The 27,246-nt window shown below is 53.2% G+C and overlaps 3 protein-coding genes across 5 annotated transcripts; all 3 read right to left on the minus strand.

Annotated features, from left to right (window-relative positions):
* Positions 1 to 7,171: 7,171 nt before the first annotated feature.
* HYAL1 (hyaluronidase 1) lies at positions 7,172 to 14,463 on the minus strand. 2 transcript variants are annotated; one of them, XM_055137145.1, is made up of 4 exons: positions 14,391 to 14,463; positions 9,134 to 10,060; positions 8,734 to 8,823; positions 7,172 to 8,562 (listed from the first exon to the last, which is right to left on the minus strand). In XM_055137145.1, the coding sequence occupies exons 2-4, from the start codon at positions 10,034 to 10,036 to the stop codon at positions 8,245 to 8,247; spliced, it is 1,311 nt and encodes a 436-aa protein (XP_054993120.1). In that variant the 5' UTR covers positions 10,037 to 10,060; positions 14,391 to 14,463; the 3' UTR covers positions 7,172 to 8,244. The 2 variants fall into 2 exon arrangements, with proteins under 2 accessions (XP_054993120.1, XP_004615175.2); XM_004615118.3 differs by lacking the exon at positions 14,391 to 14,463 and adding an exon at positions 10,534 to 10,635.
* A 7-nt stretch (positions 14,464 to 14,470) lies between these two features.
* HYAL2 (hyaluronidase 2) lies at positions 14,471 to 20,741 on the minus strand. 2 transcript variants are annotated; one of them, XM_055137144.1, is made up of 4 exons: positions 20,612 to 20,741; positions 17,603 to 18,582; positions 16,784 to 16,873; positions 14,471 to 15,629 (listed from the first exon to the last, which is right to left on the minus strand). In XM_055137144.1, exons 2-4 carry the CDS (start codon positions 18,530 to 18,532, stop codon positions 15,219 to 15,221), a joined length of 1,431 nt encoding a protein of 476 aa, XP_054993119.1. In that variant the 5' UTR covers positions 18,533 to 18,582; positions 20,612 to 20,741; the 3' UTR covers positions 14,471 to 15,218. The 2 variants fall into 2 exon arrangements, with proteins under 2 accessions (XP_054993119.1, XP_004615174.1); XM_004615117.2 differs by lacking the exon at positions 20,612 to 20,741 and adding an exon at positions 19,410 to 19,709 and having other exon boundaries at positions 14,472 to 15,629.
* Positions 20,742 to 23,354: 2,613 nt separating this feature from the next.
* Positions 23,355 to 26,756, minus strand: TUSC2 (tumor suppressor 2, mitochondrial calcium regulator). Its single transcript, XM_004615222.2, has 3 exons — positions 26,473 to 26,756; positions 24,728 to 24,848; positions 23,355 to 24,557 (listed from the first exon to the last, which is right to left on the minus strand). The coding sequence occupies exons 1-3, from the start codon at positions 26,616 to 26,618 to the stop codon at positions 24,492 to 24,494; spliced, it is 333 nt and encodes a 110-aa protein (XP_004615279.1). The 5' UTR covers positions 26,619 to 26,756; the 3' UTR covers positions 23,355 to 24,491.
* Between the last annotated feature and the right edge of the window lie 490 nt (positions 26,757 to 27,246).

A 27,246-nucleotide genomic window follows, 5' to 3' on the forward strand; every position in this document is an offset into this window, starting at 1 on the left:
TTGACCCAATGCCTGTGCAACCCACACGGAGGAAGCAAAGTGTGTGGTGTTGAGACAGAATGTGAGTCCTTCCACTCCCAGGGCGGGGCCCAGCAGCATAGCTGTAGCTCCCGGGGAGCACAGTTCACAGAAGCGACCCCAGCAAGATGTGACAAAACTCATAGAAAACCCTGGAATCTCTCATATGCCCTCACCCAGGTGCTACAGTTCAAGCGCAGAAGCAGTTGTTTTATATTTAATTTATAAAAAAGACCACCCCAATAATAAAAATAATAAGAAACTATCCAGGCACAGGGGAGAACAGTCAAGTTCCCTGGCTGCGTGAGTACCAGATTGCTGCCCACCCGCTCTCCCTCTGACCCTTTCTGTTCAGTCTGCAAAAAAGTTAATTCTTTCCTCTTTGGGCCCTACCAAACATCAGACCAGAACTGGATCAGGAGTACCCAGATAAAAGATACTGAGAACTGTAAATCTGTGAGATCTCATCTGTTGGGACCTAAAACTGGACATAGTGGAAGTTTGCCAAGGTCAGATTACCCAGAGACATCTGTGGAATCCTCTGGATATTTGGGTTGTCATTCCTCAAAGGCCAACACCCTCTGTTTCTCTATTCCTTGTATTTTCCTTGGCTGCCTAATTCTCATTCTCCTGCACAGTGAGAGGTCTTCTTCCACCAGATCAACTATGGACAACCGTACATCCAAGAATGCCACAGTGATTGATCATTGAAACTCGTGGGGAAGACAGGACAAGCATTTGTGGGCAGACTTAGGTCATTTTAACCTTACAGAGGCACTGGTGCTGCCTCCCTCTGAGGTGGCCCACCAGCCTCTAGTGCCTCTGCCTAAAAGCTGCTAGCTTGCTGGCTCCTCCTTGCTTTGAGGCAACTCGGGGCCTTAGGCCCTGTTGCACTCACTGGCTCCCCTCCTGCTGGGACAGCAAGAGAGATCTTGAGGCATCCCACAGGGCCTCACCCACAGTCCTTGCTATGTCCTATGTATTTTTCTCATCAGGAGTTGGGAGAGGCCATGATGGGAGGCCAATATAAGAGGGGTTTGAGTCTCCTCGGGAGAGGCCAAGGTGAGAGATCTGGAGAAAAGTTTTGCCATCTTGTTTTAGGCTTTCTTCTCTTTTCTTAGGTTATTGCTGGCACTCAGAAAATATGGGCAATTTTATTTCTATATCCAAAGATTCCCCTTTGGGTTGCTTATTAAAACATTGAAAGAGTTTCCAATTCGTTTAAATAAGGACCATCTAGCTGGACTTTGTAACACTGCATGGCCTGAGTATAAACTAGAGCACAGGAAAAGATGGCCAGTGAATGGAAGTTTGCATCACCAGACCATTTTGCAGTTAGATAGTTAGATCTTTATACAGGAAACAGAAGAATAGGATTATCAAAGCAGAGGAGGCAGGAAAATGCAGGATTGTATGATTAAATGTGTGTTGCTTAGGCAGCTTATCCTCATGTCTCATAAGAAAATTCTAGCTCTCTGCCTCAGAACTAGGAAAGCCAAAAATGGTAACATCTGACCACCTTAGGATTACAACAATTTTGTCATAGTTTATTTTGCCAGCTTTATATTAACAAAAGTGCTTTCTTGACCCATTTTAGCAAGCAGGAAACAGGCTGGTCATGATGGAAAATGGGAAGGACAAGGATCCCAATCGGCAACAGGCTAGTTTTTGCCCTGGGGACTGCCCCTTCCTTTCTCAGTCCATCAGTTTTTCTCCCTGACATTCAGATCAATTAATCAACTGTATATGTGTGTATATGTATGTGATGTTTATAGTCATCTCGTCTGTCTGTCCATCTGGAACACTTGTATGTCAGAGCCAGGTTAAAATCAGAAGTAGAAATCCTTAGACCTGGGTAAGCTGCATCATCATGAAAGATCAGAGTGATATGCAACCCAACAATATAAAGGTTTAGGTGATTTTGGACCTTGTTAGACAGGATTAAACTGAAAGGTCTCTAAACCAAGTGTTGAGAATGAGGAGGAATTGAAATTCTCAATCTAGATCTTATTGTAAAAGATTAAAGGGTTCATGACCCCTGAAATTCTCTCAGCTCCAGAACCTGTACTGTTTAGGAAGTGCTGGGAGCTAGAACCAAAAGCAGAAGTGAAATAAGAACTTTGTGAGACAGTTCAGAGATAACTTGAATGAGAAATCAGGCAGTTCTAAAACAGCTGTATAGAAGTCATCAAAATTAAATTGGAGAAAGTTTTCTCATGTTTTCATAAACACTGGCAGTTCAAGTGTTTTCTTATGCTGATATCCAAAACTTTGGTAAGAACCAAGGGCCTTTCTCTTTGTCTGAAAACATGTTTGTATTTGTTCTCTGTGGAATTGTTAAAGTATCTGGTGTAAAAGCTCATGATTTGAAATAACTAAGGTACAAGTACTATTAAAATTAAGCCACAGAAGGTTTTCTTATGCTGGTATGTCCAAATGAGTATATTTATTTGTATCTGCATTGGATTGTTAGAATATCTGATGTAGAGAATCTTGTGAGTTGAAATAATTGTGGTACCTAAAAATAGGTTTAAAGAGTAATGGTTTGGGGGCTGGAGAAATAGCTGACCCGGGTTCGATTCCCAGCATCCCATATGGTTCCCTGAGCACCGCCAGGGTATAATTCCTGAGTGCAGAGCCAGGAGTAACCCCTGTGCATCAACGAGTGTAACCCAAAAAGAAAAAAAAAACAGTAACAAGTCTCACAATGGAAATGTTACTGGTGCCCGCTAGAGCAAATAGACGAACAACTGGATGACAGTGATACAGTGCTGCTTCAAGTACCCTACAAACCTCAGGAATACCCTGGGGGCAGGCCGGCTCAAGAAAGCACTGGAAATCATCTTTGCCATGGAAAATGAAGAATCTGCAGATCTGCAATGACTGACTCAGCCTGGGCTCTGCTCTGAGCATCAAGAAAAACCTGGAATGGGGCTGTAGTGATAGCACAGTGGGTAGGGTGTTTGCCTTGCACGCAGCTGACCCGGGTTCGATTCCCAGCATCCCATATGGTCCCCTGAGCACCGCCAGGAGTAATTCCTGAGTGCAAAGCCAGAAGTAACCCCTGTGCCTCACCAGGTGTGACCCAAAAAGCAAAAACAAACAAACAAAAAAAACCCAAAACAAACAAACAAAAAATCTGGAAGCCAGGATCTCTCTCCCAGTCCTGAAAAAGGGAAGGGATGGGATGGACTCCTTTCTGCCAGGACACTCCAACAGAGAGTGAGAAGCCATGCTTACCTCCAGTTCAACCTGCAGACCTGAGGCCGCCTCCAGCCCATTGTGGGATCTGATCTTCACATCTTTGCAATGGCCGGGCCTGAGGTAGCCCTGACGTGAAATATACATGCCTTTATTGGTGTCTCTGCTTTGTCTTAGCCAAACCCTAGGAATTCTCAGTAAATAATAGGGTTCCCCAGATGGAGAGTTCTCCAATTCTGTGGTGTTTATGCAAAAGAACAAGTCCAGTTTATTAAGTAATCTCACAAATTTAATCATAAAGATGGAGAGAAAGCCATGATTCATTCCAAGGGGCATGGTTTTGGTGCAAAAGTCATATTCTTGGTCCATGGAGAGAAATAAAACTTACAGTTAGAAAAAAAAAACAGAAAACCTTACAGTTAGAATCCAGAGCAAAATCAACTACGTCCTTTAAGGCACACAATGGGTTTGGTGCTAGGAACTTAGGCTCTGTTCAAAGTTGTTTTAATTGGGGTCTTGCTAATCTGTAATTGTTTTACCAGAAAGTACCCCCTCAAAAGGACAAGAATAACCTCTAGGGGCTGGAGAGATAGCACAGCGGGTAGGGCGTTTGCCTTACACGCGGCCGACCCGGGTTCAAATCCCAGCATCCCATATGGTCCCCTGAGCACGGCCAGGGGTAATTCCTAAGTGCAGAGCCAGGAGTAACCCCTGTGCATCGCCAGGTGTGACCCAAAAAGCAAAAAAAAAAAAAAAAGAATAACCTCTAATAACCTTCAGTCTCTTGCTGTCTCCTTTTTTTCCCTAAAAGATATCCATATCCTCAGCGGGTAGGGCGTTTGCCTTGCACGCGGCCGACCCGGGTTCGATCCCCGGCATCCCATATGGTCCCCCAAGCACCGCCAGGAGTAATTCCTGAGTGCAAAGCCAGGAGTAACCCCTGAGCAGCGCTGGGTGTGACCCAAAAAGCAAAAAAAAAAAAAAAAAAAAAAAAGATATCCATATCCTTATCCTACTCCATAAGCAACATGACAAGGGGAACAGGCAGGGCAAGCTCAGAAAACGGCCTTAAGAAAGACACAGGTCGGGGCTGGAGAGATAGCACAGCGGGTAGGGCGTTTGCCTTGCACGCGGCCAACCCGGGTTCAAATCCCAGCATCCCATATGGTCCCCTGAGCACAGCCAGGGGTAATTCCTGAGTGCAGAGCCAGGAGTAATCCCTGTGCATCGCCAGGTGTGACCCAAAAAACCAAAAAAAAAAAAAAGAAAAAAAAGAAAGAAAGACACAGGTCATTTCGGTATGCTTCGAAGGAAACATGGCTTGTTTGGGTCCTGTTCTTCTCGGTACTGTGGCAGGCCTCTGCTTATCATGGCTAACGGCACCAGGCCTTATAACCTTCTTGTCAGGTTTATTACTTCTAGGCTTAGTCCATCACACTACAGATGGTGATTAATGCAGAACCATGGATGCAGGCAATTGAGGCATGGTATTGCAGAACTCCAGGCTTCCCTCTTCCTAAGACTCCCTAACTGCACGGGGTTCCTATGTAAGCTGTGCCCAAACTCAGCACAAAAATGCCAGAGAGACTTGACACCCCATTTCCTAATTGCAGTCAGGGCTTCATCTGAGTGGGGGGAGAGGGGATGAAAAGGAAGGTCTCAATTTGCCCTTGCCAGCTGCAGTGAGCTGTCCCACTTTTGGCTGTCCCAGCCTACATTTTTGACTCCCTGAAAATTCCTGGGCTTCTAAACGACACAAACCCTGGGCTAGCTGGAGACTCTTCAGTTGTGCCTAAGAGAAGGCCCTTTAAGCTCCTCAGCTTCTCGTGTTGATTATAAGTGGGAGCCAGGATTGACACTTCCCAGTGAATGCCACCCCCTGGCATGACTGAGCAAGTGGAGGTTCCAGGCTCTCCCTCAAGAGAGTCACTTGCATTACCTGAGAGGGCAGGTTGGGGGTGGGAGAAAGTGGGTCAGATTTGCAGACAGCGGGTTCCTATACCATCAGGGGAATCTCATATCTGCCCGCTGGTGAATGGCATTGCTTATCTGTGTGGAGGCACTGCTTATATTTCTTTCCCTGCAAACTGGAGATACACCTGGGTTGTCATTATGGGGTTCCCACAGATAGTGTCACCCCAGGGAACCAGAACTATCTGATTCCAGTGACAGAAACTACCACTGACTTGAGCCGGAGGAAGAGGGCCATCATCTTGCCACTATGCATGAGCCATGGAATTTCTATAAGCAAGGACATGGGAATGGCAGGACTTGGGACATCCGCCCATTTCTACAGGAGCTATTGGCTCAAGCCCGGGCGAACATGTGGCAGTTGGCTGACACCACCTTGAATTTACAAACCCAAATAGACTCTGGTGGGCATGGTCTTACAAAATAGAAGGGGACTAGATTTGCTCACTACTGAAGAATGGGGTGATATATGTTTTTCCTCAGGAGGAATGCTGCTTTTATGCTAACAGGTCTGGAATAGTAAAAGTTAAGATCCTAAGATCTGGCAGTTATAGGAAGGACTGTAAAGAAGCAGAGGCAGCTGGAGAATGGTCAGGTTTTTCCTGGCCTGGGCTAAGGGTCTGGATGCCCTATTTACTGCCTTTGTTGGACCCCCTAGCAACCATCCTCCTCCTCCTGCTTATAGGGCTTTGTGTTTTTAACAGGATGGTTGCTTTTGTTTCTGAGAGAATTGACACCATAAAGTTGATGGTGGTAAGGCAGCACTGTGAGAATCTGAGTAGAATGAGTGACCTAGATGAGGAGGTCTGATGACCTACCAAAGGTGCAATGATGAATAAGAAGCTGTATATAATGGGAATTATGAAACTGTAAAGAAAATTAAGAAAATGTGAAGGGGACTGGGAAACTGAAACTGACCCCCTAAGTTAAACAAGAGAAGGGAGGAAGAAGCATTTCTTTTATTACCCTAATTAACGGAGTTCAGGGCCCACCAGGCACCAGACTGATGGGCGCACACTGAGCCCGACAGATTTAGGGGCGTGCACAGGAGGTGGTACCTGAAGGCCACACCAGAATTGAGCAAGATATACTGACACTGACTTTTTCTTTGAGCACCAGAAGGCCATACCATGTGGAAAACATGCATTGATTATTTTTCTTTTACTTATTACCTCTGTATCCCCTGTTTCACTGATAAGAATGTACGTAGATTGTAGCCCACCTTTAGAGGATAAAAGAGAGACCCTCTCAGCAAACGGGGCTCCAAGACTCTCTTCTGGCTTGGGGTCCTCAGCGCTGGGTTTCTAATAAACTCACTATCCTATCCTGAGCTGTCTCTATGTTCATTCGCGGCTCCCGCCAACACAACATTGACATGTTCGAAGCTGCGCTCCGAGATGCTCCGCGTCCTCACTCGGCACGGATGGCCACCGAGCTGGGTCTCGAGCGCAGACGCCTCCGCCCGCGCTGACCCCTAGCGGCGCGGCGGACGCACGGCAGCCGTTGAGGCCCGCGGCGCCCTCTGCGGGCCCGAGTCGGATCCGGCCAACAGGCCCCGTCCTGGCGGCCCGTGGCGCTCCGTGACCCTGAGACTCCGCCTCTGCCCTCCCAGGCTTAGGCGCCACGTCCCGTGGCCTCTGGCTCCGCGCTGCCAGGTGCCAGCCAGGCCGGGTCTCTGGCTTCTTGAGTCCCTTCTTGGGTCCTGCTTGATTTCCGTCCCGGGAGGCCCAGCCGGGAGCGATGCAACACCCAGCTCGGTCTGAGCTTTGTTTTTGTCCAGGTCCCTGTCCCTGTCCTCTGCCCGGTCCCCTGCCACGCCCATTGAGAGAGCATTAGATGGAGCCTCCTAGGAGCTAGGAACCTAGCAGCCACTTCAAAACGGGCATTGGATCTGAGAGAAGCCAGCCTCTCCTTGCCCCGAATCCCAGAGACGACACTTTAGGAGAGACACGTTATTGAAACTTAGTAGCAGTAGTTTATGTGCTAGGGCTACATTAGTGCTTAAGTTTGTATATAGATGCCCATAACCAGCCACCGTTGTGCTTAGCCAGATCATTTTTAGTGCTCAATGAACAGCTTTCCAAACAAGAAACATGCATGCTCTAGTGTCAGGGGCTGGTGCTTCTGAGTGAATTAGGTGTCATCTCGGGCTGCTGGTCGGACCATCACACCATAGGAACTCCAGGGCTTTTCTTCCTCTTTGTGCTTTCTTTTTATTATCTTCTCTGCTTTTCATTATTGCGCCACACCAATCCATGCTCAAGGTTTATCTTGGGCTCTGTGCTCAGGGATTATTCCAGGCGGGCTCAAGGGACCATATGAGATCCCGGCTGACCTCATGCACTACCCATTTGCCACTCCAGCCCCTCTTGTTTCTCTTTTCTGACCCTTTGTTTTACCTGCCTGTGTCCTATCGCCTCAGAGTGTTGGTGGTAGGATTGAATGAAATAGGCTGGTTAAATGCTCAGTATAGAACTTGATAATGGGTTGGCACTGCTGAATGTGAGTTCTTGGAACAGCTGCAGTTCCCAGAGGGAGATAGCTCTTGAGTTGAGTACATGCCTTCCATGCATGATGCCCTGAGTTTTATCCCCAGCAGCTGATCTGCCCCCCACCTTGTAGCCCAGTAACACTGAGGTGACCTCTGTGAAGATAGTAATCAAAACAGGCTCAGAGTCACCTGAAGATGTGCACGATCCCGCTGCTGGGTGCTTGGGGAGAGAAAACAGCGCCTGTCCGAGCTTCTAAGTCTCCCGTGCAACACCTTCAGGCAAGTGTGCACATGCAGGAATGAGCATGGCTGAGAGGACTCTGCTTCTGGACCACACCCAGCAGTACCCAGGGACTACTACCAACTCTGTGCTTAGAACAAGGTGGCTCCAGGTCCTGGATCAGGTATGAAACTGGGGCTTTTGTCCTGCAGATCATCTGCTTACAGCCCTTTGAGTCATTTCCCTGACCCTGAGCATACTGTTGAGTCTGGACAAGCTGAGTGCATTAGTACTCAATGAGTGTGTGTGTATGTGTGTGTGTGTGTGAGTGGCTTGTGGCCAGTCACCATGTGCCCTGCTTCTCACACCCTGCTCCACTCCACCCTTGGTAGCAGCGACATTCGAATTCTGTAGCCATCTGCTCCAGATCCTCAGGTGAGAGGTCCCCTTCCACAGTGGAGGGGCCACCACCAGGCTTGCGGTTGATGGAGAAACTGGCAGGGTTGAGGATGAGGAGGGCATCAGGGTGACTGGGGCGCCGGACACAGCGTCCATGGCTGGAGCACAGGGCCTCGCTGCACAGACGAGCCCCACTTGTCACGTTGAGGATGAAAGGCCCCAGCGTGGTATCCACATATCTCTTCATGCGCTTGCATGATTCCTGAGTGTGAGAGAGTATGTCAGGGACAGCATGGCCAGGACTCTCCCTAGGCCACAGAGTAGCCGGGAGAGCATAATAGAAAGCTGGGGGATGGTGGGGGAAGGTGGGGGTGGGGCAGGGACTCCCTAGTCAGTGGTGCCCCAGTACCTGTTTTCACCCGCAGCCCCTTACCTTGGTTCTCGTGTCCTCCCAGCTCACCCAGATTACCACTCCTGCCGCTCCTTGGGCCGCACTCTCTCCAAGGCTGTGCTCCAGTTCTTCCTGGAGAAGGGGACGGCAGAACGCTATGGGGCCTCCCTGCTCACAACACACTGCTAAGACGATGAAGACGCTAGTTTACGCAGTCCCCTTCCCTGGGGACAGGCAACCCTGTCCCCAATCCAGCCAGTGAGTGCCACAAACAGGTGAAAGCTGCATCTTTCTGATGAAATGCAGAATTGGCTGTGCTGTGCCCATACAGAATAGGTACCCAAAGAGTACAAGAATGACTGGATAAAAGTATTCCAGGTCTGTGTGTCCTCAAAGACTAAGTCAAGTGCCTGGTTTGATCTGAGGTAGTTGGGACACTCACCATGGGCAGAAAGGTTTTTGTCGTATCGTAGATGATCTCAAGGTACGGCAGCACGGGCAGATGGGGTTTCCCGACACTCTGGGCCACTCGGAATGCCTCGCCCACCCTGTGCCGCACAAACAGCTGTGACTTCCCAGTGCCCTTCAGCGAGGCAGACAGGTAGATGCTTGGGTAGAGGGCACTGCTCTGATTCCACAGCCACCCCATCTGGTCATTTTCATCACGGATGTTCAGCGGGCACTCGCCTGTGTAGTGAGGGCTATGATCGTAATAGTTGAAGCATTCGGGGAATTGATAGAAGCCCCAAAGGCCACCGGGTCGCAGTGTCTCCCCCAGCTTAAGCGTGTCCCCCATCCAGGCCTGTGCAGCTGCCTGGAACTGGTTCCTGGCTGCCTCTTCCACCTGGCGAGTTGACCAGTGGGGGTGCTTTGCCCGGACCAGTGCTCTGGAGCGCTGCCGGTAAATGTCCTTGCTGTCCCAATTGAAGGCCCAACGTGGGCGCCACGACTCCCAGTCAATGACACCCAGCCCAGAGAAGTTGCACTCAGGAATGGCAGCCAGGATGTCCTGGAATGCGCGGGCCAAGTGGGTATCCAGGCTGGCATTCTGGGGCAGGCCACCGAACACTGGCTCCCCCTTGGATGTGTAGTAGGGGTAGGTGCCCAGCTGGGAGCTGTAGAAAATGGTCATGTCAGGGCCACGAAAGGCCTGATTTGGGTTCACCATCACATCGAAGACACTGACATCCACATCTATGTTGTGATTCTCCAGGCATCCCTGGGTGTCGCCGTTCCAGATGGTGGAAAAGGGCTGGTTGGGGACCACAAAGTCCCTGGATCCTCGGGCTGTGGCGGTGAACAAGGTCAGCAAGAGGGCGCAGATGGGAAGCAGGTGGGTTGCCATGGCGCCAGGCCGCTCTAGGGAAACCTGGGGTATAGGGGGAGCTGAGAGCAGGCCTTCCCTCTGAGGTTAGCTGGGGCAGACCTGGGGGAGTCCTGAAGCTGCCTGGCTTCAGTCACCATCAGGGGTCACAAAGCCACCTGGCTTCAGGTTAGCAGTGACCTGCTGGGTTCAGGCATGTCCAAGCACCAAAGAGAGGCATGGAAAGGGCCCTGCCTCTGGGGGCAGATCCTAGTTACTTCTGGGCTGGGTCCCTGCTCTCTGCCCCCCCACCCCGACTTCAGCTCACCTCATTCTCTAAAGGGGAAGTTTGGGGACCTGTTTTGAGAAGTGCAGCCCGAGGCGCTGCACATCTAGACTGCCCTGACAGGTGTCAGAGGCCTTTTGCTGCCCTCCCCCAGGAATCCTTCCAGCCTTGCTGAAAGGATGCTCAGTGTTCAAGGATAAGGGGACCCGGTCCCCCTGTTCACCCGCCAGTCTCCCCACTTCACCCTGCTGACCTCAGAGCTGAAGGGTCCCATCCTCCAATCTTCCAGAACCCCAGAGCCAGCAAGGGTGAGTCAGGGCTCAGCAAGATTCTCAGCTTCCTTCTGAACTCCAAGCCTCAGAGACTCAGAGAGGAACTAAGTGTTGCCCGTAAATCAGAGCTTTTTAAAAGGTGGCCCCACCCAGTCTGGGGCGGGTGAGGGGGTGGGCCCTGGGCTAGAGGGCTGGGCCAGCAGCTGAGCCTTCTGGAGATCCAGTCTAGTGCCCTGTTGGGGTGGGGTGGGGTGGGGATGGAGAGGGGCCAGGCGGATGAGGCCTCTCCTGCCTGGTTAGAACTGGGCCAGACTTTGTGGTTGGATTTGGGCCAGGGTGGGGGCGGAGGCAGTGCAGGGGGCCGTCTGGTGGCAGGCCTGTTTGTACTGGAACCCGGGGAGTGTACCCACAAACTGTGTACTGTGGATTGCTTTCGGACTTGTCTGGACCTCCGGGGTCCTGTTGCCTTTGTGGGCCTCTTCCTCAGAAACATTTTAAAAGGTTTCTGTTATTTACTTTTATCATTTTCAAAGAGTGCATAATAAAATGTTTAAACTTTTTTTCCACAGACACAAAAAACTTTTTTTTTTTTTTTGCTTTTTGGGTCACACCTGGCAATGCACAGGGGTTACTCCTGGCTTTGCACTCAGGAATTACCCCTGGTCATGCTCAGGGGACCATATGGGATGCTGGGATTTGAACCCGGGTCGGCCGTGTGCAAGGCAAACGCCCTACCCGCTGTGCTATCTCTCCAGCCCCCACAAAAAACTTTTTAAAAAATTATGTTGGTATGAAAACAAATGTAGGGGTCAGGAAAGTGCTCAAAGCACTTGGTTACAGCCTGGCATGCACAGGTTGGAGTTTGATCCCTGATTGCAAGGACCTTCCAGCACCACCCGCGGTGGCTCTGGGGGTGCCCAGTGCTGTTTGCAGAGTAGCTGGGTCTGAGCCTTGAGCTGTCCAGTCCACACAGCCAGACCAGCATCTCTAGAAGTGTCTCACCAGCCCCTTGAGCATGGCTTGGGAGGTCAGCTCCCCCTCGCCACAAAATTCTCAAATAGAATCCAGATTGAGCTTATTAATGTGTGAGTGTGTGTGTATATATATTCATTAGTACGCTTTCCTTCTGATTAAAATAGACAAAATGAAACCTTATATTATTGCTTTTTCCCCCTGTATCTCCCGAATAGTGCTGGAGGCAACCAGGGTTACACCAGGTGGAGCTCAGGAGGCCCTGGTTGCTGGGGCTCAAACCAGGGCCCTATTCATGCCAGACCTGGGCTCCAGGGTTGAGTTATCTTCACAGCCCAAATTAATACATTTAGTGGGAGGTAAGGTGATAAGGGGTTAAACTGCACGATTTGCACACAGGAGTCTTGGGTTCAAGTAGCCCTTCAGTGAAGCCAGAAAGAGCCCCTGTGCCATACTGGGTGTAGCCCAACCTCCTCACACCCCAAAACCAAAACATTCTTGTGGGGGCTAAGGAGATGGTTCAATCAGCTGAGTACATGCTTTGCATGGGAAAGGCCCAGGTTCTATCTGGTACCACATGGTCCACTGAGCACTGATGGGAACAGCTCTCAAGTCAAAGCTTGAGGGGACTTTCTAGCAAGTAGTTGATGAGGAACAAAAACTTCTTTGTTCTGTGCCTGTGGCCCTGTAGTAACGGAGCCTAGAGGATCAGAGTCACCCCCACTTTACGGATGTTTCTGAGAGGTACCGTGTTTGACAAACAGAAACATGGTGCTCCTTTGTAGCTGTACTGGGTTAGTGACTGTGGTGCCCAAGTTACTGTCAGTGCAGTGTGGGAACCAATGCCTGGATAGGGATGTGACCCTGTTGTCTGCTGACAAGACCCCGTGGTCGCATGACCCCAGGCATGTGCACGGAGTACCATGAGCTCATGTTTATTCACCCTCTTGTGGTTTCACGTGTTTGTTGATCCAGAAGCTGGTAACTGAGACGGGCAAGGTTCCGGCAAGCTCAGGATCAGGCTAGTCTGAGAAGGGGCTGAAGGAATATCTTGTCTCTGGTACAAGAAAGTGCCACCTGGCTTTACAGCAGGTCACAGATCAGAGACTGTGGCATGGACTCCCACTGTGTCCTCCCACCCCTCGGGTAGGTGGCCACTGGGGCTGTGTCACAGTGGCTACCACTGGGGCTTGGTCTTCCAGGATGGCGAGGTTGGAGAAACTGGCAGAGATAAATAAGATTCGGCCCCAGGGCCTGGGGTGTGTCCATCACAGCAGGGCCCAGAACCAGCTGTGGTGGTGGTGGCTGCAGAGACTGGTCAAGCTGTTCAAACGAGAGTCTGGCACAAGTCTCCAGGGTGCAGACACAGAACATCAGACAAGCACACCTTCACCCACAGGCTACATGATATAACTGGCATGGTCAAGTCTGCCCACAACCCAGATGGCCTCAGTCCAAGGGAGAAACAGCAGGAAGAAGTTGAGGACACTGAGGGCACTGAGAGCAGGTCCAGGAGCCCATCCGCCACCAGCTCAGACCCAGCCAGCTCTTGCCAGACCAGGCAGGCTGCCTTGGCACCTGATATGTCTGGGAAAAACCAGCTTTATGGCCAAACTCAGCCTGCTTCTTCTGGTTGCATGACTTCATGTCCTTGGCTACCCAGAGGACAGCACAGCTGTCCCTAACTAGCACTTTCCTGATTCCCTTCCAGGCTCCCAGATTTCTATGAGCCACAGCGTGGTGTATAACTGTGTCAGTGACAGGTGGGAGATTACAGCTCTATGCACAGAGCATTATAGGCATGGAGGGGTCAACGCTAGGAGAAAAGGTCACAGTTATGTTGGATATTAATCCTAAGTGTTTTAGGCTTCATCAGTGAATTGCCCCTTTTCTTCTTCCCAGAAAAGCTTACAGTGCTCTTGTGACCATCCCTAATCCCGTGAGTTTTATCTTGAACCTTTCCTGATCTTTCCCCAGCACCCAGCTCAGTGTTGCCACACATGTGTCAGTGTTTGTGGAGTGGGTGCAACATCACCACCATCACTGACCTCCTGCCTCTGCCTGCAATGACCCCTACTTTGATGTTGTTTTTCTTGGGCCTCCCCTGGTGGTGCTCAGGGTCACTCTGGCAGGTTCAGAGTGCTGGGAATCAAACCCGAGTTGGCTGTATGAAAGGCAAATATACTACCTGCTGTATTCTCTTTCTGGCCCTGTGACACCCAGTCTCCACCTTAGTCCCCAGCTGTGCTCTGACCACCTCTATCACCTTTAGTTCCCACTGTAGGGTTCCTCTCACCTACTCAGTATAAGGCTTCTTCCAGGACATCTTGTGTGCTGGCAGTTCCCTAGGGCTGCCCTACTCAGCAGGCTATTCCTGTGACAGTGATTCTGAGTAGAAGCCGAGTTCTCCCTGGTATGGTTTGGGGGATCGAGGGTGTGGGCTGGGGTTTGTGGCTGGAGAAAGGGGCAGAGAGAGAGAAGCAGGAGAGCCTATCCCTGGACTTCATGACCAATACAGAGCTGATATTTGAGAACCTCTGCCCCGGTTCAGGATCCCTTCCTTTGCCCTATCAGACATCCCTGCCTGGGTGTGGACTTGATGCCATGACTCAGATCTCAGGCTGGAGAGACAGCTCAGAGGGCTGGAGTATGTACCTGCCATGAGCAGGTCCTGGGTTTCGTCCCTGGAACTGCACGGTCCCCCAAGTACCACATTATTACCAGACCTTGGTGGTCGCCAGCACTGCTGGGCCTGAGCAGTACTAGGCTGAGCATTGCCTGAGTGACCCCAGGCCCAAGCACTGCTTAGGAAACACCCTGTCCCCCCTTAAAATACCACAGGTTCAGATCCCAATTCCCGGCTTACCTCCTTCCCATCATAGCCTGTGCAGGACTATGAGCCAGAATGGGGAGATGCGTGGCTGGGGCCCACTGCCCAGAGGGTAGAGCAGAGCGGAGGAGGCACCCCTGCCTGTGCGAACAGCAGGGAGAACTGGGCTGGCCGCCTGCCCAGCCAGAAGATCAAACACCACTCCCCCTTTCTCCTTGGGTGGGCAAGGCGAGGCGCTGGCACTGGGCCAGCTGGGGGCACAGGGGCAATAGGAGAAACACAAAGGGCCCCACCCCTCTCACACACACACACACAGTTGACCCAATGCCTGTGCAACCCACACGGAGGAAGCAAAGTGTGTGGTGTTGAGACAGAATGTGAGTCCTTCCACTCCCAGGGCGGGCCCAGCAGCATAGCTGTAGCTCCCGGGGAGCACAGTTTACAGAAGCGACCCCAGCAAGATGTGACAAAACTCATAGAAAACCCCGGAATCTCTCATATGCCCTCACCCAGGTGCTATAGTTCAAGCGCAGAAGCAGTTGTTTTATATTTAATTTACAAAAGAGACCACCCCAATAATAATAATAATAATAATAACAATAATAACAATAATAATAAGAAACTATCCAGGCACAGGGGAGTACATTCAAGTTCCCCGGCCCTCCTTTGCCCCTATTCCCCTCTGCAGGGACCACCCCTCCCCCTTAGAACAGGGGGGTGAGTGCTGGTATGAGTACTACACTGGACATCTCAGGGGCACTGCCCCCTCCCAACTTCAGCTTGTCTACCCTCTACAAGCTGCTGCAAGCTTGGCAGGGCCTTGGCGGCAGAGGCCAGTTTGGCCGGCAGCCAGGTGAAAGACTCCTACAAAGTCCAGGGGGAAACCAGTGCTGCTAAAACCAGCAGGCCAGTGGCATGGGACCCAGCCCAGGCCCGACTGGCACCTCCAGCAGCCCCTCTTCGATCCCACTGACACTGCTCACCGCCCCAGCCCAGATAGCACTGGCAGCGAAAATGTGTTTGCAGGTGGATGCGGTCGGCACGGCTGAGCTCCCCCTCTGGATGCAGCTGGGGCTCACCAGGGGTGTGGCCAGGCACGAGCCGGAAGCTGCTGGCACTGAGGTGCAGGAAGGCACTGGCGCTGGGGTCGCGGCGCACACAGCGCCCGTGGCTGTGGCACTGTGACCAGCTGCAGTAATGGGCCGCCCAGGACACGTTGGCGATGTAGGGTACCAGCATCCTCGTCAGGTAGTCCTTGAGGTACTGGCACGTCTTCTGTGGGCAGAGATCAGGGATTGGAGTCAGCTGTCTCAGCCCAGCCCAGATGATAGCTTTGTGTTCACGCTCAGGTGAGCACACATTTTTTTTTTCTTTTTTTAATTTTTGGGTCACATCCGGCGATGCACCGGGGTTATTCCTGGCTCTACACTCAGGAATTACTCCTGGCAGTGCTCAGACCATATGGGATGCTGGGAATCGAACCCTGGTTGACTGCATGCAAGGCAAACGCCCTACTTGCTGTTCTATCGCTCCAGCCCCGAGCACACACGCTTTTAACAGCACACATGTGAGAGTAACACGTATGTAACTGCACCCTCATGGCCACCACACTTGCTAAGGGAACGCACCAGCTCTTCTAGATGCAAGCATTTTGTGGGGGCTGGGGAGGGCTTTGAGCCACACCAGGTGGTTCTGGGGAATAAACCAGACTTTGTGGCAAGCTCTGTCCTATCTCTCCAAGCCCAAACCTCTTAAACTGTGGGTCCCAAACTCATCAAATATGGCAAAAACAAAGGGTTTCTGAATGTGCAACAAGTAAAAATGATTTCAAAATCAAACATGTAATGAGTCTGAGTTGTTTCTGGCAGTGTTTGTCCTTGCTCATTTGTCGGCGAAAGGGGGTCATAACTGGAACAAAGCTAAGAAGCCCTGCTTGAGATAGCATGTCCTTTCTGTGAATAGGAGAGGGGTTCTAAGTTCTCTGATGGGTCTGGGGAAATACTTGATGGAAGATAGGCCAGTAGGTCAGACTAGTTTGCCCATCTTGAGGTCTTTTTTTTTGGGGGGGGGGGGTGTCACACCTGACAACGCACAGGGGTTACTCCTGGCTCTGCACTCAGGAATTAACCCTGGCCGTGCTCAGGGGACCATATGGGATGCTGGGAATTGAACCTGGGTCGGCCGTGTGCGAGGCAAATGCCCTACCCACTGTGTTATTGCTTCAGCCTCCCATCGTGAGGTCCTTTATGTATTTTATTTGATGTTTGGGAGACACACCGAGTGGTGTTAGGGGGAGCATATGTGGTGCTGAGGATAGACCAGCTGGCTGCATACAAAGCCAGTGTCCTACCCTCTTACTACCTTTCTGGCTCTGTCCATCTTGGTGTTTCAAGCCCAAAGTCCCAGCAGGTTGTCTGAGTCTTACTTACATTGCTGGTGGTGTACCCAGCATCGCCCCAGAGGATGACACCAGCTGCACCCAGGGCCGCACTCTCGCCAATGGTGGAGATGAGATCCATCTGTGTGAGAAAGGAAAGGGAGGCGGGGATGAGCCGAGGGCTGAGGGAGGACAGATGGGCAGGCCTCAGCTCTTCTGACCTGTGGACCTTGCGGCCCCTCCCCATCACCAGGCAGAGAGTCTGTTTCACTTTCCCCTGAAATGGCGAGGCCCTTTCCACCTCCACTATGGGCTCTCATTTGCCAGGTCAACTGGAGTCTCGGACCTATCAGGATGAACTAAATCCACGCTCTATCCTGGGTTTGCCAGGAAGCTTTTGAGCAAAAATCCCAGCATAGCTCAGTCTCAATTTTTTTCTTTTTGTGTGTGTTTTTGGTTTGCAGGACACACTCAAGCAGTGTTTAGGGACCCTGGATTTCAGGGATCAAACCCAGGCCTGCTGCATGCAAAGCATGAGCCCACCCCACCCCCTTAATCTATTTCTCCAGCCCTTTCCATTTTCTTTTTTTTTGTTGTGGTACTGGGAACGAAAGAATCCAGGGCCTCATATATGCAAGCCAAGTGCTCTTAGCTGATATATACATTTCTAGCTTGCTTTAGCCTCAATTCTTTTATCTGCAAAACAGGGATAATGGTGCTATCCAATCATATGCCTAGAGAATGTGGTGGTAGGGGGGCAGACAGCTGGTAAACAACAGGATGGAGGCCCCAGAAAGCTAAACCTGCAGTGGTTCCCCAAGGACGAAGAAGGCAGGAGGCCCTATGGGGGTGGGGGTGGGGGCACACATACCTGGCTAAGCCCTGTGAGCGTGCGGCTATAGGTGGGTCTAGTGAAGACATAGACGGGGAGTGCATGGTTGGCATGGTGGGTGTGTGCCACACGAAGGGCCTCCTGAACGCGGAAGCTGACAAAGTTGCGACCCTGGACAGAGGAAGCAAGAGTCTCATCTAGGTAGACAGAGGGGAAGAGGGCCGTGCTCTCGGCCCACAGCCAGGCCAGCTGGTCGTTTCGAGAGACCTCAACATCAGGGCAGCGGCCTGTGTAGCTCTCCCAGTTCTGCACGTAATCGTGGTTGTAACAGTCAGGGAAGAGGTAGAAGCCCCAGAGGTGCTGAGGCCGCACTGCCTTGACAAAGCGCAGAGTCTCCAGCATGAACTCCCGGGCAGCAATCTCAAACTCGTACTGAGCCTCCTTGACCACACGATCTGACGACCAGTCAGGGTGCTGACGGGCCACCAACTGGCGTGAAAAGCGGCGGTATATGTCCTTGTCCTGCCAGTTGCGCACCCACACAGGCCGCCAGTCTTCCCAGTCGATGACTGCCAGGCCTGCCGGCTCCGGGGTGCGAATGTAGTGCTCCACATGTTCCTGCAGCATCTTCAGGTGTGCCCAGAGGCTGCCATTCTGGGGCACACCTCCGTGCACAGGCTTCCCTGCTGCATCGAAGCGTGGATACAAGCCCAGACGGTCACGGTAGAAGATGGTGATGTTCTGGTTCACAAAACCCTCATTCGGTGAGGCCTGCACGTCAAAGTCCATCAGGTCCTTCCGGTCTAGTGGCACCTTGAGGCGTGGGCCACAGTCCTGTGTGGGCACGTCCCATGCTACCACAAAGGGCCGGCCTGTGAAGATGGGTGGTGCTGTGGGTTTGAGCTCTGAGGCCCATACCACTGCCAACACGAGGGCCAATGTGACAGCAGGGCCCAGGCTTGCCCACATGCTGGGAACTGCGGGAAGTCTGTGTCACCTGCCTGATACGAACTCAGGAACTGGGGGAAAGGTGGGAGAGAGCAAGTCAGTCTAGAGAATCCTGAAGGTGCCCACCACAAACCTACCCACACTCCCAAAGGCCAAGCTGAGTGGGGCACTATGCCCAGAGCTGCAAATCTCTTCCATGGCTGTAACCACAGGCCACCTAGGGGCAGGGTAAAGGCCCTGGGGCCTCACTGCCAAGAACAGAGGGTTCTTTCCTGAAGCAGGTGGTCTACAGCAGGGCAGTGATGGCTGTTAAGTCTGGGTTCCCTCTAAGGATAGAACCAACTGAACTAAGGATTCACTGCCCAATCACATGCATGCCTGCATACCACCCAGCATAAGATTTCTGAGCCCCGAGTTCGCAACCCACGCCATTCTGTGAAGAACTCTTGAAGAAAAAAATAAAAGGGCATTCGGATAAAGCTGGGCACAGCAGTCTCATGAAATAGTTGGCAAGTTGGAAAGAAGCCACCGTGCTGGTATCTGTGTAGCACCGCCCGGCAGGAGTGTGGCTGTCAGCACTTTGGAGCGCAGACGCTCTCCCGGGCTTGGTGGAGGCTCTGCCAGGACAAAGGACACCAGGACCTCCCACAGTGGCGCCCGCAGTCTTTCCCTTCCCAACCGCCCTAAAAGCGCGCACCCGCCAGCCAGGATCCCGGCAACAGCGCCTTCCCTGTGGCCTTTGTGCGGGACCCCGCCTCCGCCCCGCACGTGGGGCTTAAGCCCGGCTGGGGACAGTGAGTTGGGGTGGGGTGGGTGTCTGCTTCTTCGAGCGCGTCCCCAGGACTCAGAACCCAGCCTGCGGGGAGAGAGCCACCAGGCCTGCACTGCCCGCCCTCACCTCGCTCGGGGCGCCGCCGGGACTCGCGCCATGGCCACCACCAACCGCGGCCCAGCCCGGTCCGCTCCGGCCGCTCGCCCCGGCTCGGCCCCGGACCGGTCCCGGGTCGGCACGGCGCCTTTGCTGGCTCCGCCCCCCGAGTCCTCGGGCCCTTTAAGAATCCAGCGCGGAGGCGGGCCTGGGGCCGGACTTGCGACCCAGGGGGAAATACATGCCCTTCTTTCACACTGCCTAAGCCACATTTTACGACTCGGGGCCCCCAGCTTCTCTGTCGATGACCGGGGTGCTCATCTGAAAACTGGGGCCCCCCGCACCGGACTTCCCCTCGCCGTCTCAGCCGCCAGAGTAAGCCACCCTGAGATTTCGCCCCCGCCGCTTGCGGCCGGTGGTACGGCCCGGTCCGCTCCGCGCCGCGGCCAGCCCCTTAAAGGGACAGCAAAAGAGACGTGGTAGGGGAGAGAATAAAGGAGGTGGCCCTCGCCCCCACAGCCGTAAGGAGCTGCTGCGGGACTCCCAGGCCTTGTCTGGGGGCAGCGGCGGATGTAGCTCTACACCCTAGAGTAGCCCCTAATCCCTGGTGCCTCTTGGCGTGGAAAGAGGTACGGACCTCCGGCCTCCCAGCACAGGAATGCCCCGCCCCCTCACTGATCCCGGCTCCCCTCCCCCGACCCTGTCCCAGGCCAGAAGGGAAGCACGGCCGCCTCCCAGGCTAGGGGAGGGGGCGAGCGTCCGCCTGAGCCCTCCCGGGGTAGGGCCGAGGCTGTTGGTTGTCCTGGCAACAAGAGAGCCCTGGGTCTCAGCGTGGCCAGCTAACCTCGGTAAGCCCAGCTAGGGCTAAGGGCACCCCTGCTGCCTCTGATCTGGGAGAGCCTGGACTGCTGTCCACTCTGCCCATTCTGGGGTGCGGGGCACAGTGGGAGCTGCCGCCCAAGTGTAAATTCGTGGCCCGACTGTGGAAAAAGCCGGCCAGCCAGAGGCTCCTCGGGGCCTTCCACCCAGTATCCGAAACCATTCCACCCGAAAGCCCCTTCAGGCAGCTGAATCCTGCGCCTCTTCCTAGCCGCGCTCCTCCGCGTGGGGCTCAGCTCCCCAGAGAGCAGGGGTCCGAGCTGGCGGCAAATGGGAGGAGGGGGATGAGGCGGGGTGCGGGGCGCGGCAATGAAAGCATTTAGGAGTCGTCAACCAGTCTGCCTTGGGCTCACCTGTGTGGGACTCTGTCCCGGAGGTCGGTGGCCCCCGTGGCCTCCCTCCTGCCGGGATGTGACTCTCCTGCCAAGCTGTCTGCACCAGCTGCTGCCCGCTGGGCAGCCACCGCCGACTTGATAAACCCCATCCCCTCCCACCCGTTCCCGCCTCCCATCCCAGCCCTTTCTCCTCACTTCCTGCTGCCCCTCCGAGAAGAAAGGGCCTGAAACAGGCGCGGGGGAGGGGACCGCCTTGACCCTGCTTCCCTGCTGCATGCCCTGTTGGCCGACTGCCCTCCCCACCCTTCCCAGTAGGCCGGCTGGTGCACCACCTCAGGTGACAGGAAGGCTGTGGGACTTTGGCTCAGGTGCCAGCATTCCCCTTGCCCACAGCGCCCTTAATTAAAGGTTAGCTCTTCTGCCAGCCTTCCCTTCCCCTTGGGGAGTGGAGAAGCCGGTGGGTAGCTCTTCTCACCAGCCTTCCCTTTCCCAGGGGGAGTGGACATGCTGGCTTCTCTGCTTCCCCTGGGGGATGGGAGGAATGCTGATGGTTGAAGGCCCCCCCAAAGCAGGTGGTGAAAGAAAAGACTGAGCACTGGAGAGGGGGTTGGGGGAACTTCAGGAACTGAGTCAACTTTTCCAGTGAGAGCGGAAGTGTCCCCAGTGTAGCTGAGTGGACAGTGTTGATGGATGTGACTACAGGGTAGGGGGTGGGACAGGGTTTCTGCTAGTGGATATTTCCCAGTGAATTTCACCAAGTCGTTGCAGAGTAGGGAGCTTCTTATAAACTGGGTGAGGAAACGGGTACCTGTAATTTTGCTTGTCCCAGGGAGGGCTGCAAGATCGCAGCAGGTTCCTCCAGAGGTAGACAGAACTGCACCCTCCAGGCCCTACTAGCTCACCTCCCTGATGCAAGGGTCTCTTCACAGAAGGCTACTGGAAGACTAGTAGTGGGACACATCCTGGAGTGTCTGGACATAACATAGGAGGGTGGCCTTCCTGTGTCACATGGACAGGCCTCGGACACTGCAAGGGTGGGGCCCCTGGGGAAACAAAGGCTAGGCCAGACTGTCCCAGGGCAGGGAACTTCCTCAGGCAGTCAGCAGGAAGGAAGTGAGCACAGCCCAGTGGGAGGGAGTGTGGAAGCACTACCCTGACCCCCATTGTTTCCAGATTTGGGGTCAGCTGGGCCAGGCCCAACACAGGGAGTTCCCCATACTGGGATAGTGATGACAGGAGATGGGATGCCATCTGACGCAGAGAACCCTGGCAGTGAGGCAGCCAATAGAGGAGGCCAGGGGGCTGGAGAGAATTACAGCAGGTAGGGCGTTTGCCTTGCACGTGGCCAACCCAGGTTTGATTCTCAGCATCCCATATGGTCCCCAAGCACCACCAGGGGTAACTGCTGAGTACAGAGCCAGGAGTAGCCCCTAAACAAAAAGAAACAAAAAAAAAGACAATATAGGGGGACAGTGGAGGATGAGAGGGCCTTACGCCTAGCATCTTACCAGGATAGAAGGTACTCCCCACAGACAGACATAGAAAGATTGCACTCATCTGTGGAACATAAAATAACAGAGTAGGAGACTAATACCCAAGAATAGTAGTATATAATACAAGGAGGTTGGCTCCATGGCTTGGAAGCTGGCCTCACATGCTGGGGGAAAGGCAGCCCGGATAGAGAAGGGGAAACCTAGTAAAATGTGGTTGGAGATGCCTCGCAGGAAGGGAGATGCATGCTGAAAGTAGACTGGAGACTGAACACGATGGCCACTCAATACCCCTATTGCAAACCACAACACCCAAAAGGAGAGAGAGAGAACAAAATGGAATACCCTGCCACAGAGGCGGGGCGGGGGGGGGAATGGGACTGGAGGGTGGGAAACACAAGCATGAAGATGGGTAAATATGTAACTGTACCCTCATGGTGACTAATTAAAAGAATAAATAAAATTAAAAAAATAAATAAAGAAGGTACCCCCCCACAGAAGAAACAAAGTTCAGGCTGCAGTGTTTCTGCTCTGAATTAGACAAGTTTAGGTCTCCAAAAGACTGGCAGGTCAGCTTCTCAGACCCTAGAGTCTGTCTCCCTGAACTCCCTCCTTCCAACTTGGGAATTGAGCAGATTGCTAAGGGCTAGGCAAAGAACCAGTTCATCAGCAGGCCCTAAAGTGTGGGTTCAATATCCACCAGGCAGGACTGGGTGCGCTGGGGGGCAGGTGAGAAGATGGGCAACAGGGAACAGGAAATAGTGGTAGCTGAGCTTTGTCCCCTACAGCAGTCTGCTCTCCGCATGGTGTCCACAGGCAGCCTGGGAGGGTTTGGGTTGCAGAGTCTGACAGTGGGCAACAAGGTGTAGTGGCACCCATCTGGCTGCTGTCCACATATAGCTGGGCCTTCGAGATCTATGGAGCTCAGTCTGCGACCTCCTAAGTCAGCTGATGTTACAGAGGCCAGAGAGCTGCTCCATTACCCACTGGAGGTAATATTCTCACCTGTGATCAGGTAGGTGGGGTCAATTCCTACGGAGGCATCTCAAGGCCTTAACAATTCCAGGGGTTCTTACCTACTGAACACAATAGGCAAGTGAATGCCCCCTCCCATCCTGAGGTGAGGGGGCTGCAGTGAGATTTGCGTGACTATATTGCCACATGCTGGTCATGGCTGGGATGGCCGCAGGTTTACCCTCAGGGCTCCTGGCACAGGCCTCCCTAATGTGCCAAGGGGAGTCAGATACCAGGCGTCACAGTCTCAGAGGATGTCACTTTGTATGCAGGGTCTACAAATCATTTTATTGAAACTGAACATAGAACACAACAGTCTTCCTAGGTGGGGGGCCACCCTCCCCAAGCCACTTTCCACACTCTTAAAGCACAGAGCTTGCACAATAAGGAAATTATATATATATATATATATATAAAAAAAAAAGTCATTTCAATGTAGAAATCAGACTCTGCCCCAACAACATCATGGACTAGACTATTTACAAACTTTCACATTTGAAGTATCCTTTTATGGTTGTTCTGTCCTTTCTGTCCTTACCCAGAGACTGCAGAACTTTTCCTTGACTGATCCTGAAGGGGTGGGGAGACTGTGGGGGAAGGAGTGGTGGGCTCCTCAGTGTTACTGGCATCAATCCTAGGGTGCTTTCTTTCACAGGGTGGTAGATGGTGTCCTGCCAACAGGGGTAGGGTGTTTGGGGGGGAGGAGGGGAGGTGAAGACCTGGCGCAAAGTGGGTCAGAGTAGATGGGCTGGAGGCATGGGCACCCACAGCCCTGCCCTGGTGGGAGGAAAAGTCTCTTCCGCAATAGTCTCTACTCCTTTTACAGCCAGTAAACTGTCCGTCCATCTGGAGGTGGGAACAGGCAGGCAGACAGGCAAAATCAAGCTTGCACTGTCTCCGGCATCTGTCCATCACAGGAGGAATCGAGGTAGCAAACGGCTGAAACGCTCTGACAAAGGGGTAAGGAAAGCAAGGGAAAGGAAATTCCCACTTGCATACAGCTCCCACAGCCAGGGACTGGGAGAAGGCAGACCTTGCTTGTAAAGTGCTGTAGCCCCTAGCAGGGCTGGACCCTAGGCAAATTTGGAAGAAAGCAGGCTAGGCAAGGGCCCAGGAACCAGGTATTTTTCATCAGCCCTACCATGGTCCTTGCAGGGATTGCTGGGGAAGGTGAGCTGGTAATTCCACCAGTAGCCCATGCCAGCCACCTCTTCCGCACGGAAACCCACACCCAACCAACGCTGCAGGACCATCCCGCTCATAGCTGAAGGTTCCAGGCCGGTGGAGTTTATTCAGGGTTGTAGCCCCAGCCTAGGTTTCTTAATGGAAGCCACACTTGAGCCTGGGGGTTTCTTGTTGGGACAGGGGAAGCTTATTCCTGCCACCCCCCAGGCTCACACTTCATAGAGGATCACAGGAAAATCCACGTGGATGCGGGGTGTATCCAACTTCACGATGCCCTGCCATGGAAACAGAGGCTAGTAAGGGTCAGCTCAGGGCTCCTATTTGAGGAAGCCTTGCTGTTCTTCCCAGTTCCTCCCCCAACAGCCCCTACCATGACAGTATATCCCATCTTAATCTACCTCCACACACTCAACATAAGATCAATGACCATTATCCAGCCCCTCACCTGAGGAATCAAGTTCTTATGCACCCGCCTCAGCTTGGCCCGCTTCTGCCCATTCTTGGTGACGATTGTCTCCTCATAGAACTCGTGAGCCAAATCCCCATCCTCATCATAGAACATGGAGCTGTGCAGAGGAAGAGGGGGAAAAAGGCTGGGCTGGAGACACACACCTACACATAGTAAATACCACAGACCAGAGAACAATATACACACTGGAGGAAGGGTGGATAATAAGTCTGGAGAATCTCCTGCTTAAGTTGGGGGTCTTCTATTTTTTTTTTAACTTTTTTTGCTTTTTTGGGTCACACCCGGCAATGCACAGGGGTTACTCCTGGCTCTGCACTCAGGAATTACTCCTGGCGGTGCTCAGGGGACCATATGGGATGCTGGGATTCGAACCCGGGTTGGTCGCGTGCAAGGCAAACGCCCTACCCACAGTGCTATCACTCCAGCCCCAAGTCGGGGGTCTTAGCGGCTATCAAACCCCAAGAGAAGCTATATCAAAGCCCACCATCCAAGCAGTCAAGGTCAGTTCTCTTCACTGATTTGTTCAGCCAATGCAGTCACTCCAGCGGGAGTGGAGCAATAGTACAGCACTGTAGGATGTTTGCCTTGCACATGGCCAATCTGGGTTCTCATGGCCAATCTCATATGGTCCCTTGAGCACTGCTAGGAGTAAACCTCTTAACATCGCTGGGTGTGGCCCAAAAGCAAACAAAAACAGGGCTAGAGAGAGTACAGGGGTTAAGGTGCTTGCCCCACATGTAGCCAAGGTTCACTCCTTCTTTCCCCACCCCCTGCCCAACATGTGGTCCCCTGAGCCTCGCCAGGCAGGATCCGTAAGTACTGCTGGGTGTGGCATAAATATAAAAAAGTAATCGTTCCAACATCACACCCTTGCCTTCACCCAAGGCTTCTAGAGTGTAAAGGGTGGTGGCCCGGGCATGTTGGTCCTGTTCCAGAAGTCACTGCTGGCTCAGGAACCCCTGCTGGAACTCAATGACAGAGCACTTGCCTAGCATGTGTCAGGCCCTGGAATCGATCTCCAGCATGGCAAACAAGGACAGAGATTACTGGTCCAGGGCCAAAGTCTGAGACAGCAGATACCTGAATTAGAACTAGGAAAACTAACAGGGGAAAAGCTGCACTTTCCCTGCACCCACCCAAGGGTGGCTGGTGCAGCCAAACTGCCACTATTTGGTTTCTGTGATATGGAGAGCCAAATCTCCAGTCCCCAGGGGCCCACGGGGGGACAGGCCAATCTAGTGCTCCTTCCCCGGGATGCTGCGGGAGAGGGCGGTCAGCACTCAGGATCAGGAGATTCCTCCCCAGGCCTCGTCCCCAACACTCTCAGCAGTCCAACCCCTCCACAGTGAGAAACTGAAACAGCCCCAACTGTGAGCCATCTCCCCTCAAAGACTTGGGAGAGGGAACTGGGAGTCTTCACCTTGCATGCTGCAACCGTAAGAGGTCCTGCCGTCTCAGGGAGGCCTACTCTAGCTAACAGTGCGGAGGGCCTGCCCGGACAAGCCCCTTGCCCAAGGGAGTCCCTCAGTGCAGGCAGGGCACCAGGAAGCAACAGCAGGATTCCCAATCTCTTGTTCCTAATAGGGGCCAAAAATAATGGGAGTCTCCTGGCTCAGGTGCGGGGGTGGGGGTGGGGGGGAACGGCGGCGTAAGCTTCCCACGACACCGGGTGCCCGGCCGCCCGCCCACTGTCCTCCCCGGGGCGGAACCCGCGCCCTTACCCGCGGCGCGTGAATACGAACGGGGGCACGACTCGGCTTCGCGGCCGCACCAAAGCCTGCTCGGTGACCGCTGCCTCCGGGCCGCCGCCCCCTGCCGCCGAAGCGAAGGGCCACAGGCCCCGAGCTTTGGAGCCGCTGGCGCCCATGTCAGGGCCGCCGGCGCATGGCGGGCCCCGCGGCCGCTACGCTTTCACAGGGCCGTGGGCGCCGCCATGCCCCGCCTCGGCCTCTCCTCACAGGTGCGCCGCCGCCACCTTCCGCAGGCTCCTCTGTCTCCACGGAAACTTCACTTCCGCTTCCGCACGCTCCGCTCTTTGATTGGCGGCTTCTCTCGTCGGTTCTCCAGGTGGGACCAATAACCGCTCTCGATGCTAAGCATCCCACCAGGCACAGCGAGACTTCAGGTCCCAGCAGGCCACGCACTTTCTCGGTGGGGCGCTGCCACCCCCGAATGCATCATAGCGTTTACGGCGGGTTGTGGGGCTGCATAACTCTCACACTACCAGATATGCGAATGCGTGTGTGGGTCAAATACCTTGTGGACAAGCCAGCATTTTAGGGTTTCAAGTAGCACCGGCCGCTTGATAGATTCTGACCTCATTCTACGCTAACTCCATTTTTTTTGGTGATCACCCAGTCACGTGTGGAGAAGACAGCTGGGTGGTGCCGTCCTTGCCCTGTTATGGCCCACAACTACCTTACTTGATACGTGCCGGGAAGAAGTCTGTATAAACTCTTTTTATGACAGTGGATGGGCATTAAAGTCTTGATTAG

This window comes from Sorex araneus, chromosome 4, assembly GCF_027595985.1.
Source record: "Sorex araneus isolate mSorAra2 chromosome 4, mSorAra2.pri, whole genome shotgun sequence".
NCBI lineage: Eukaryota > Metazoa > Chordata > Mammalia > Eulipotyphla > Soricidae > Sorex > Sorex araneus.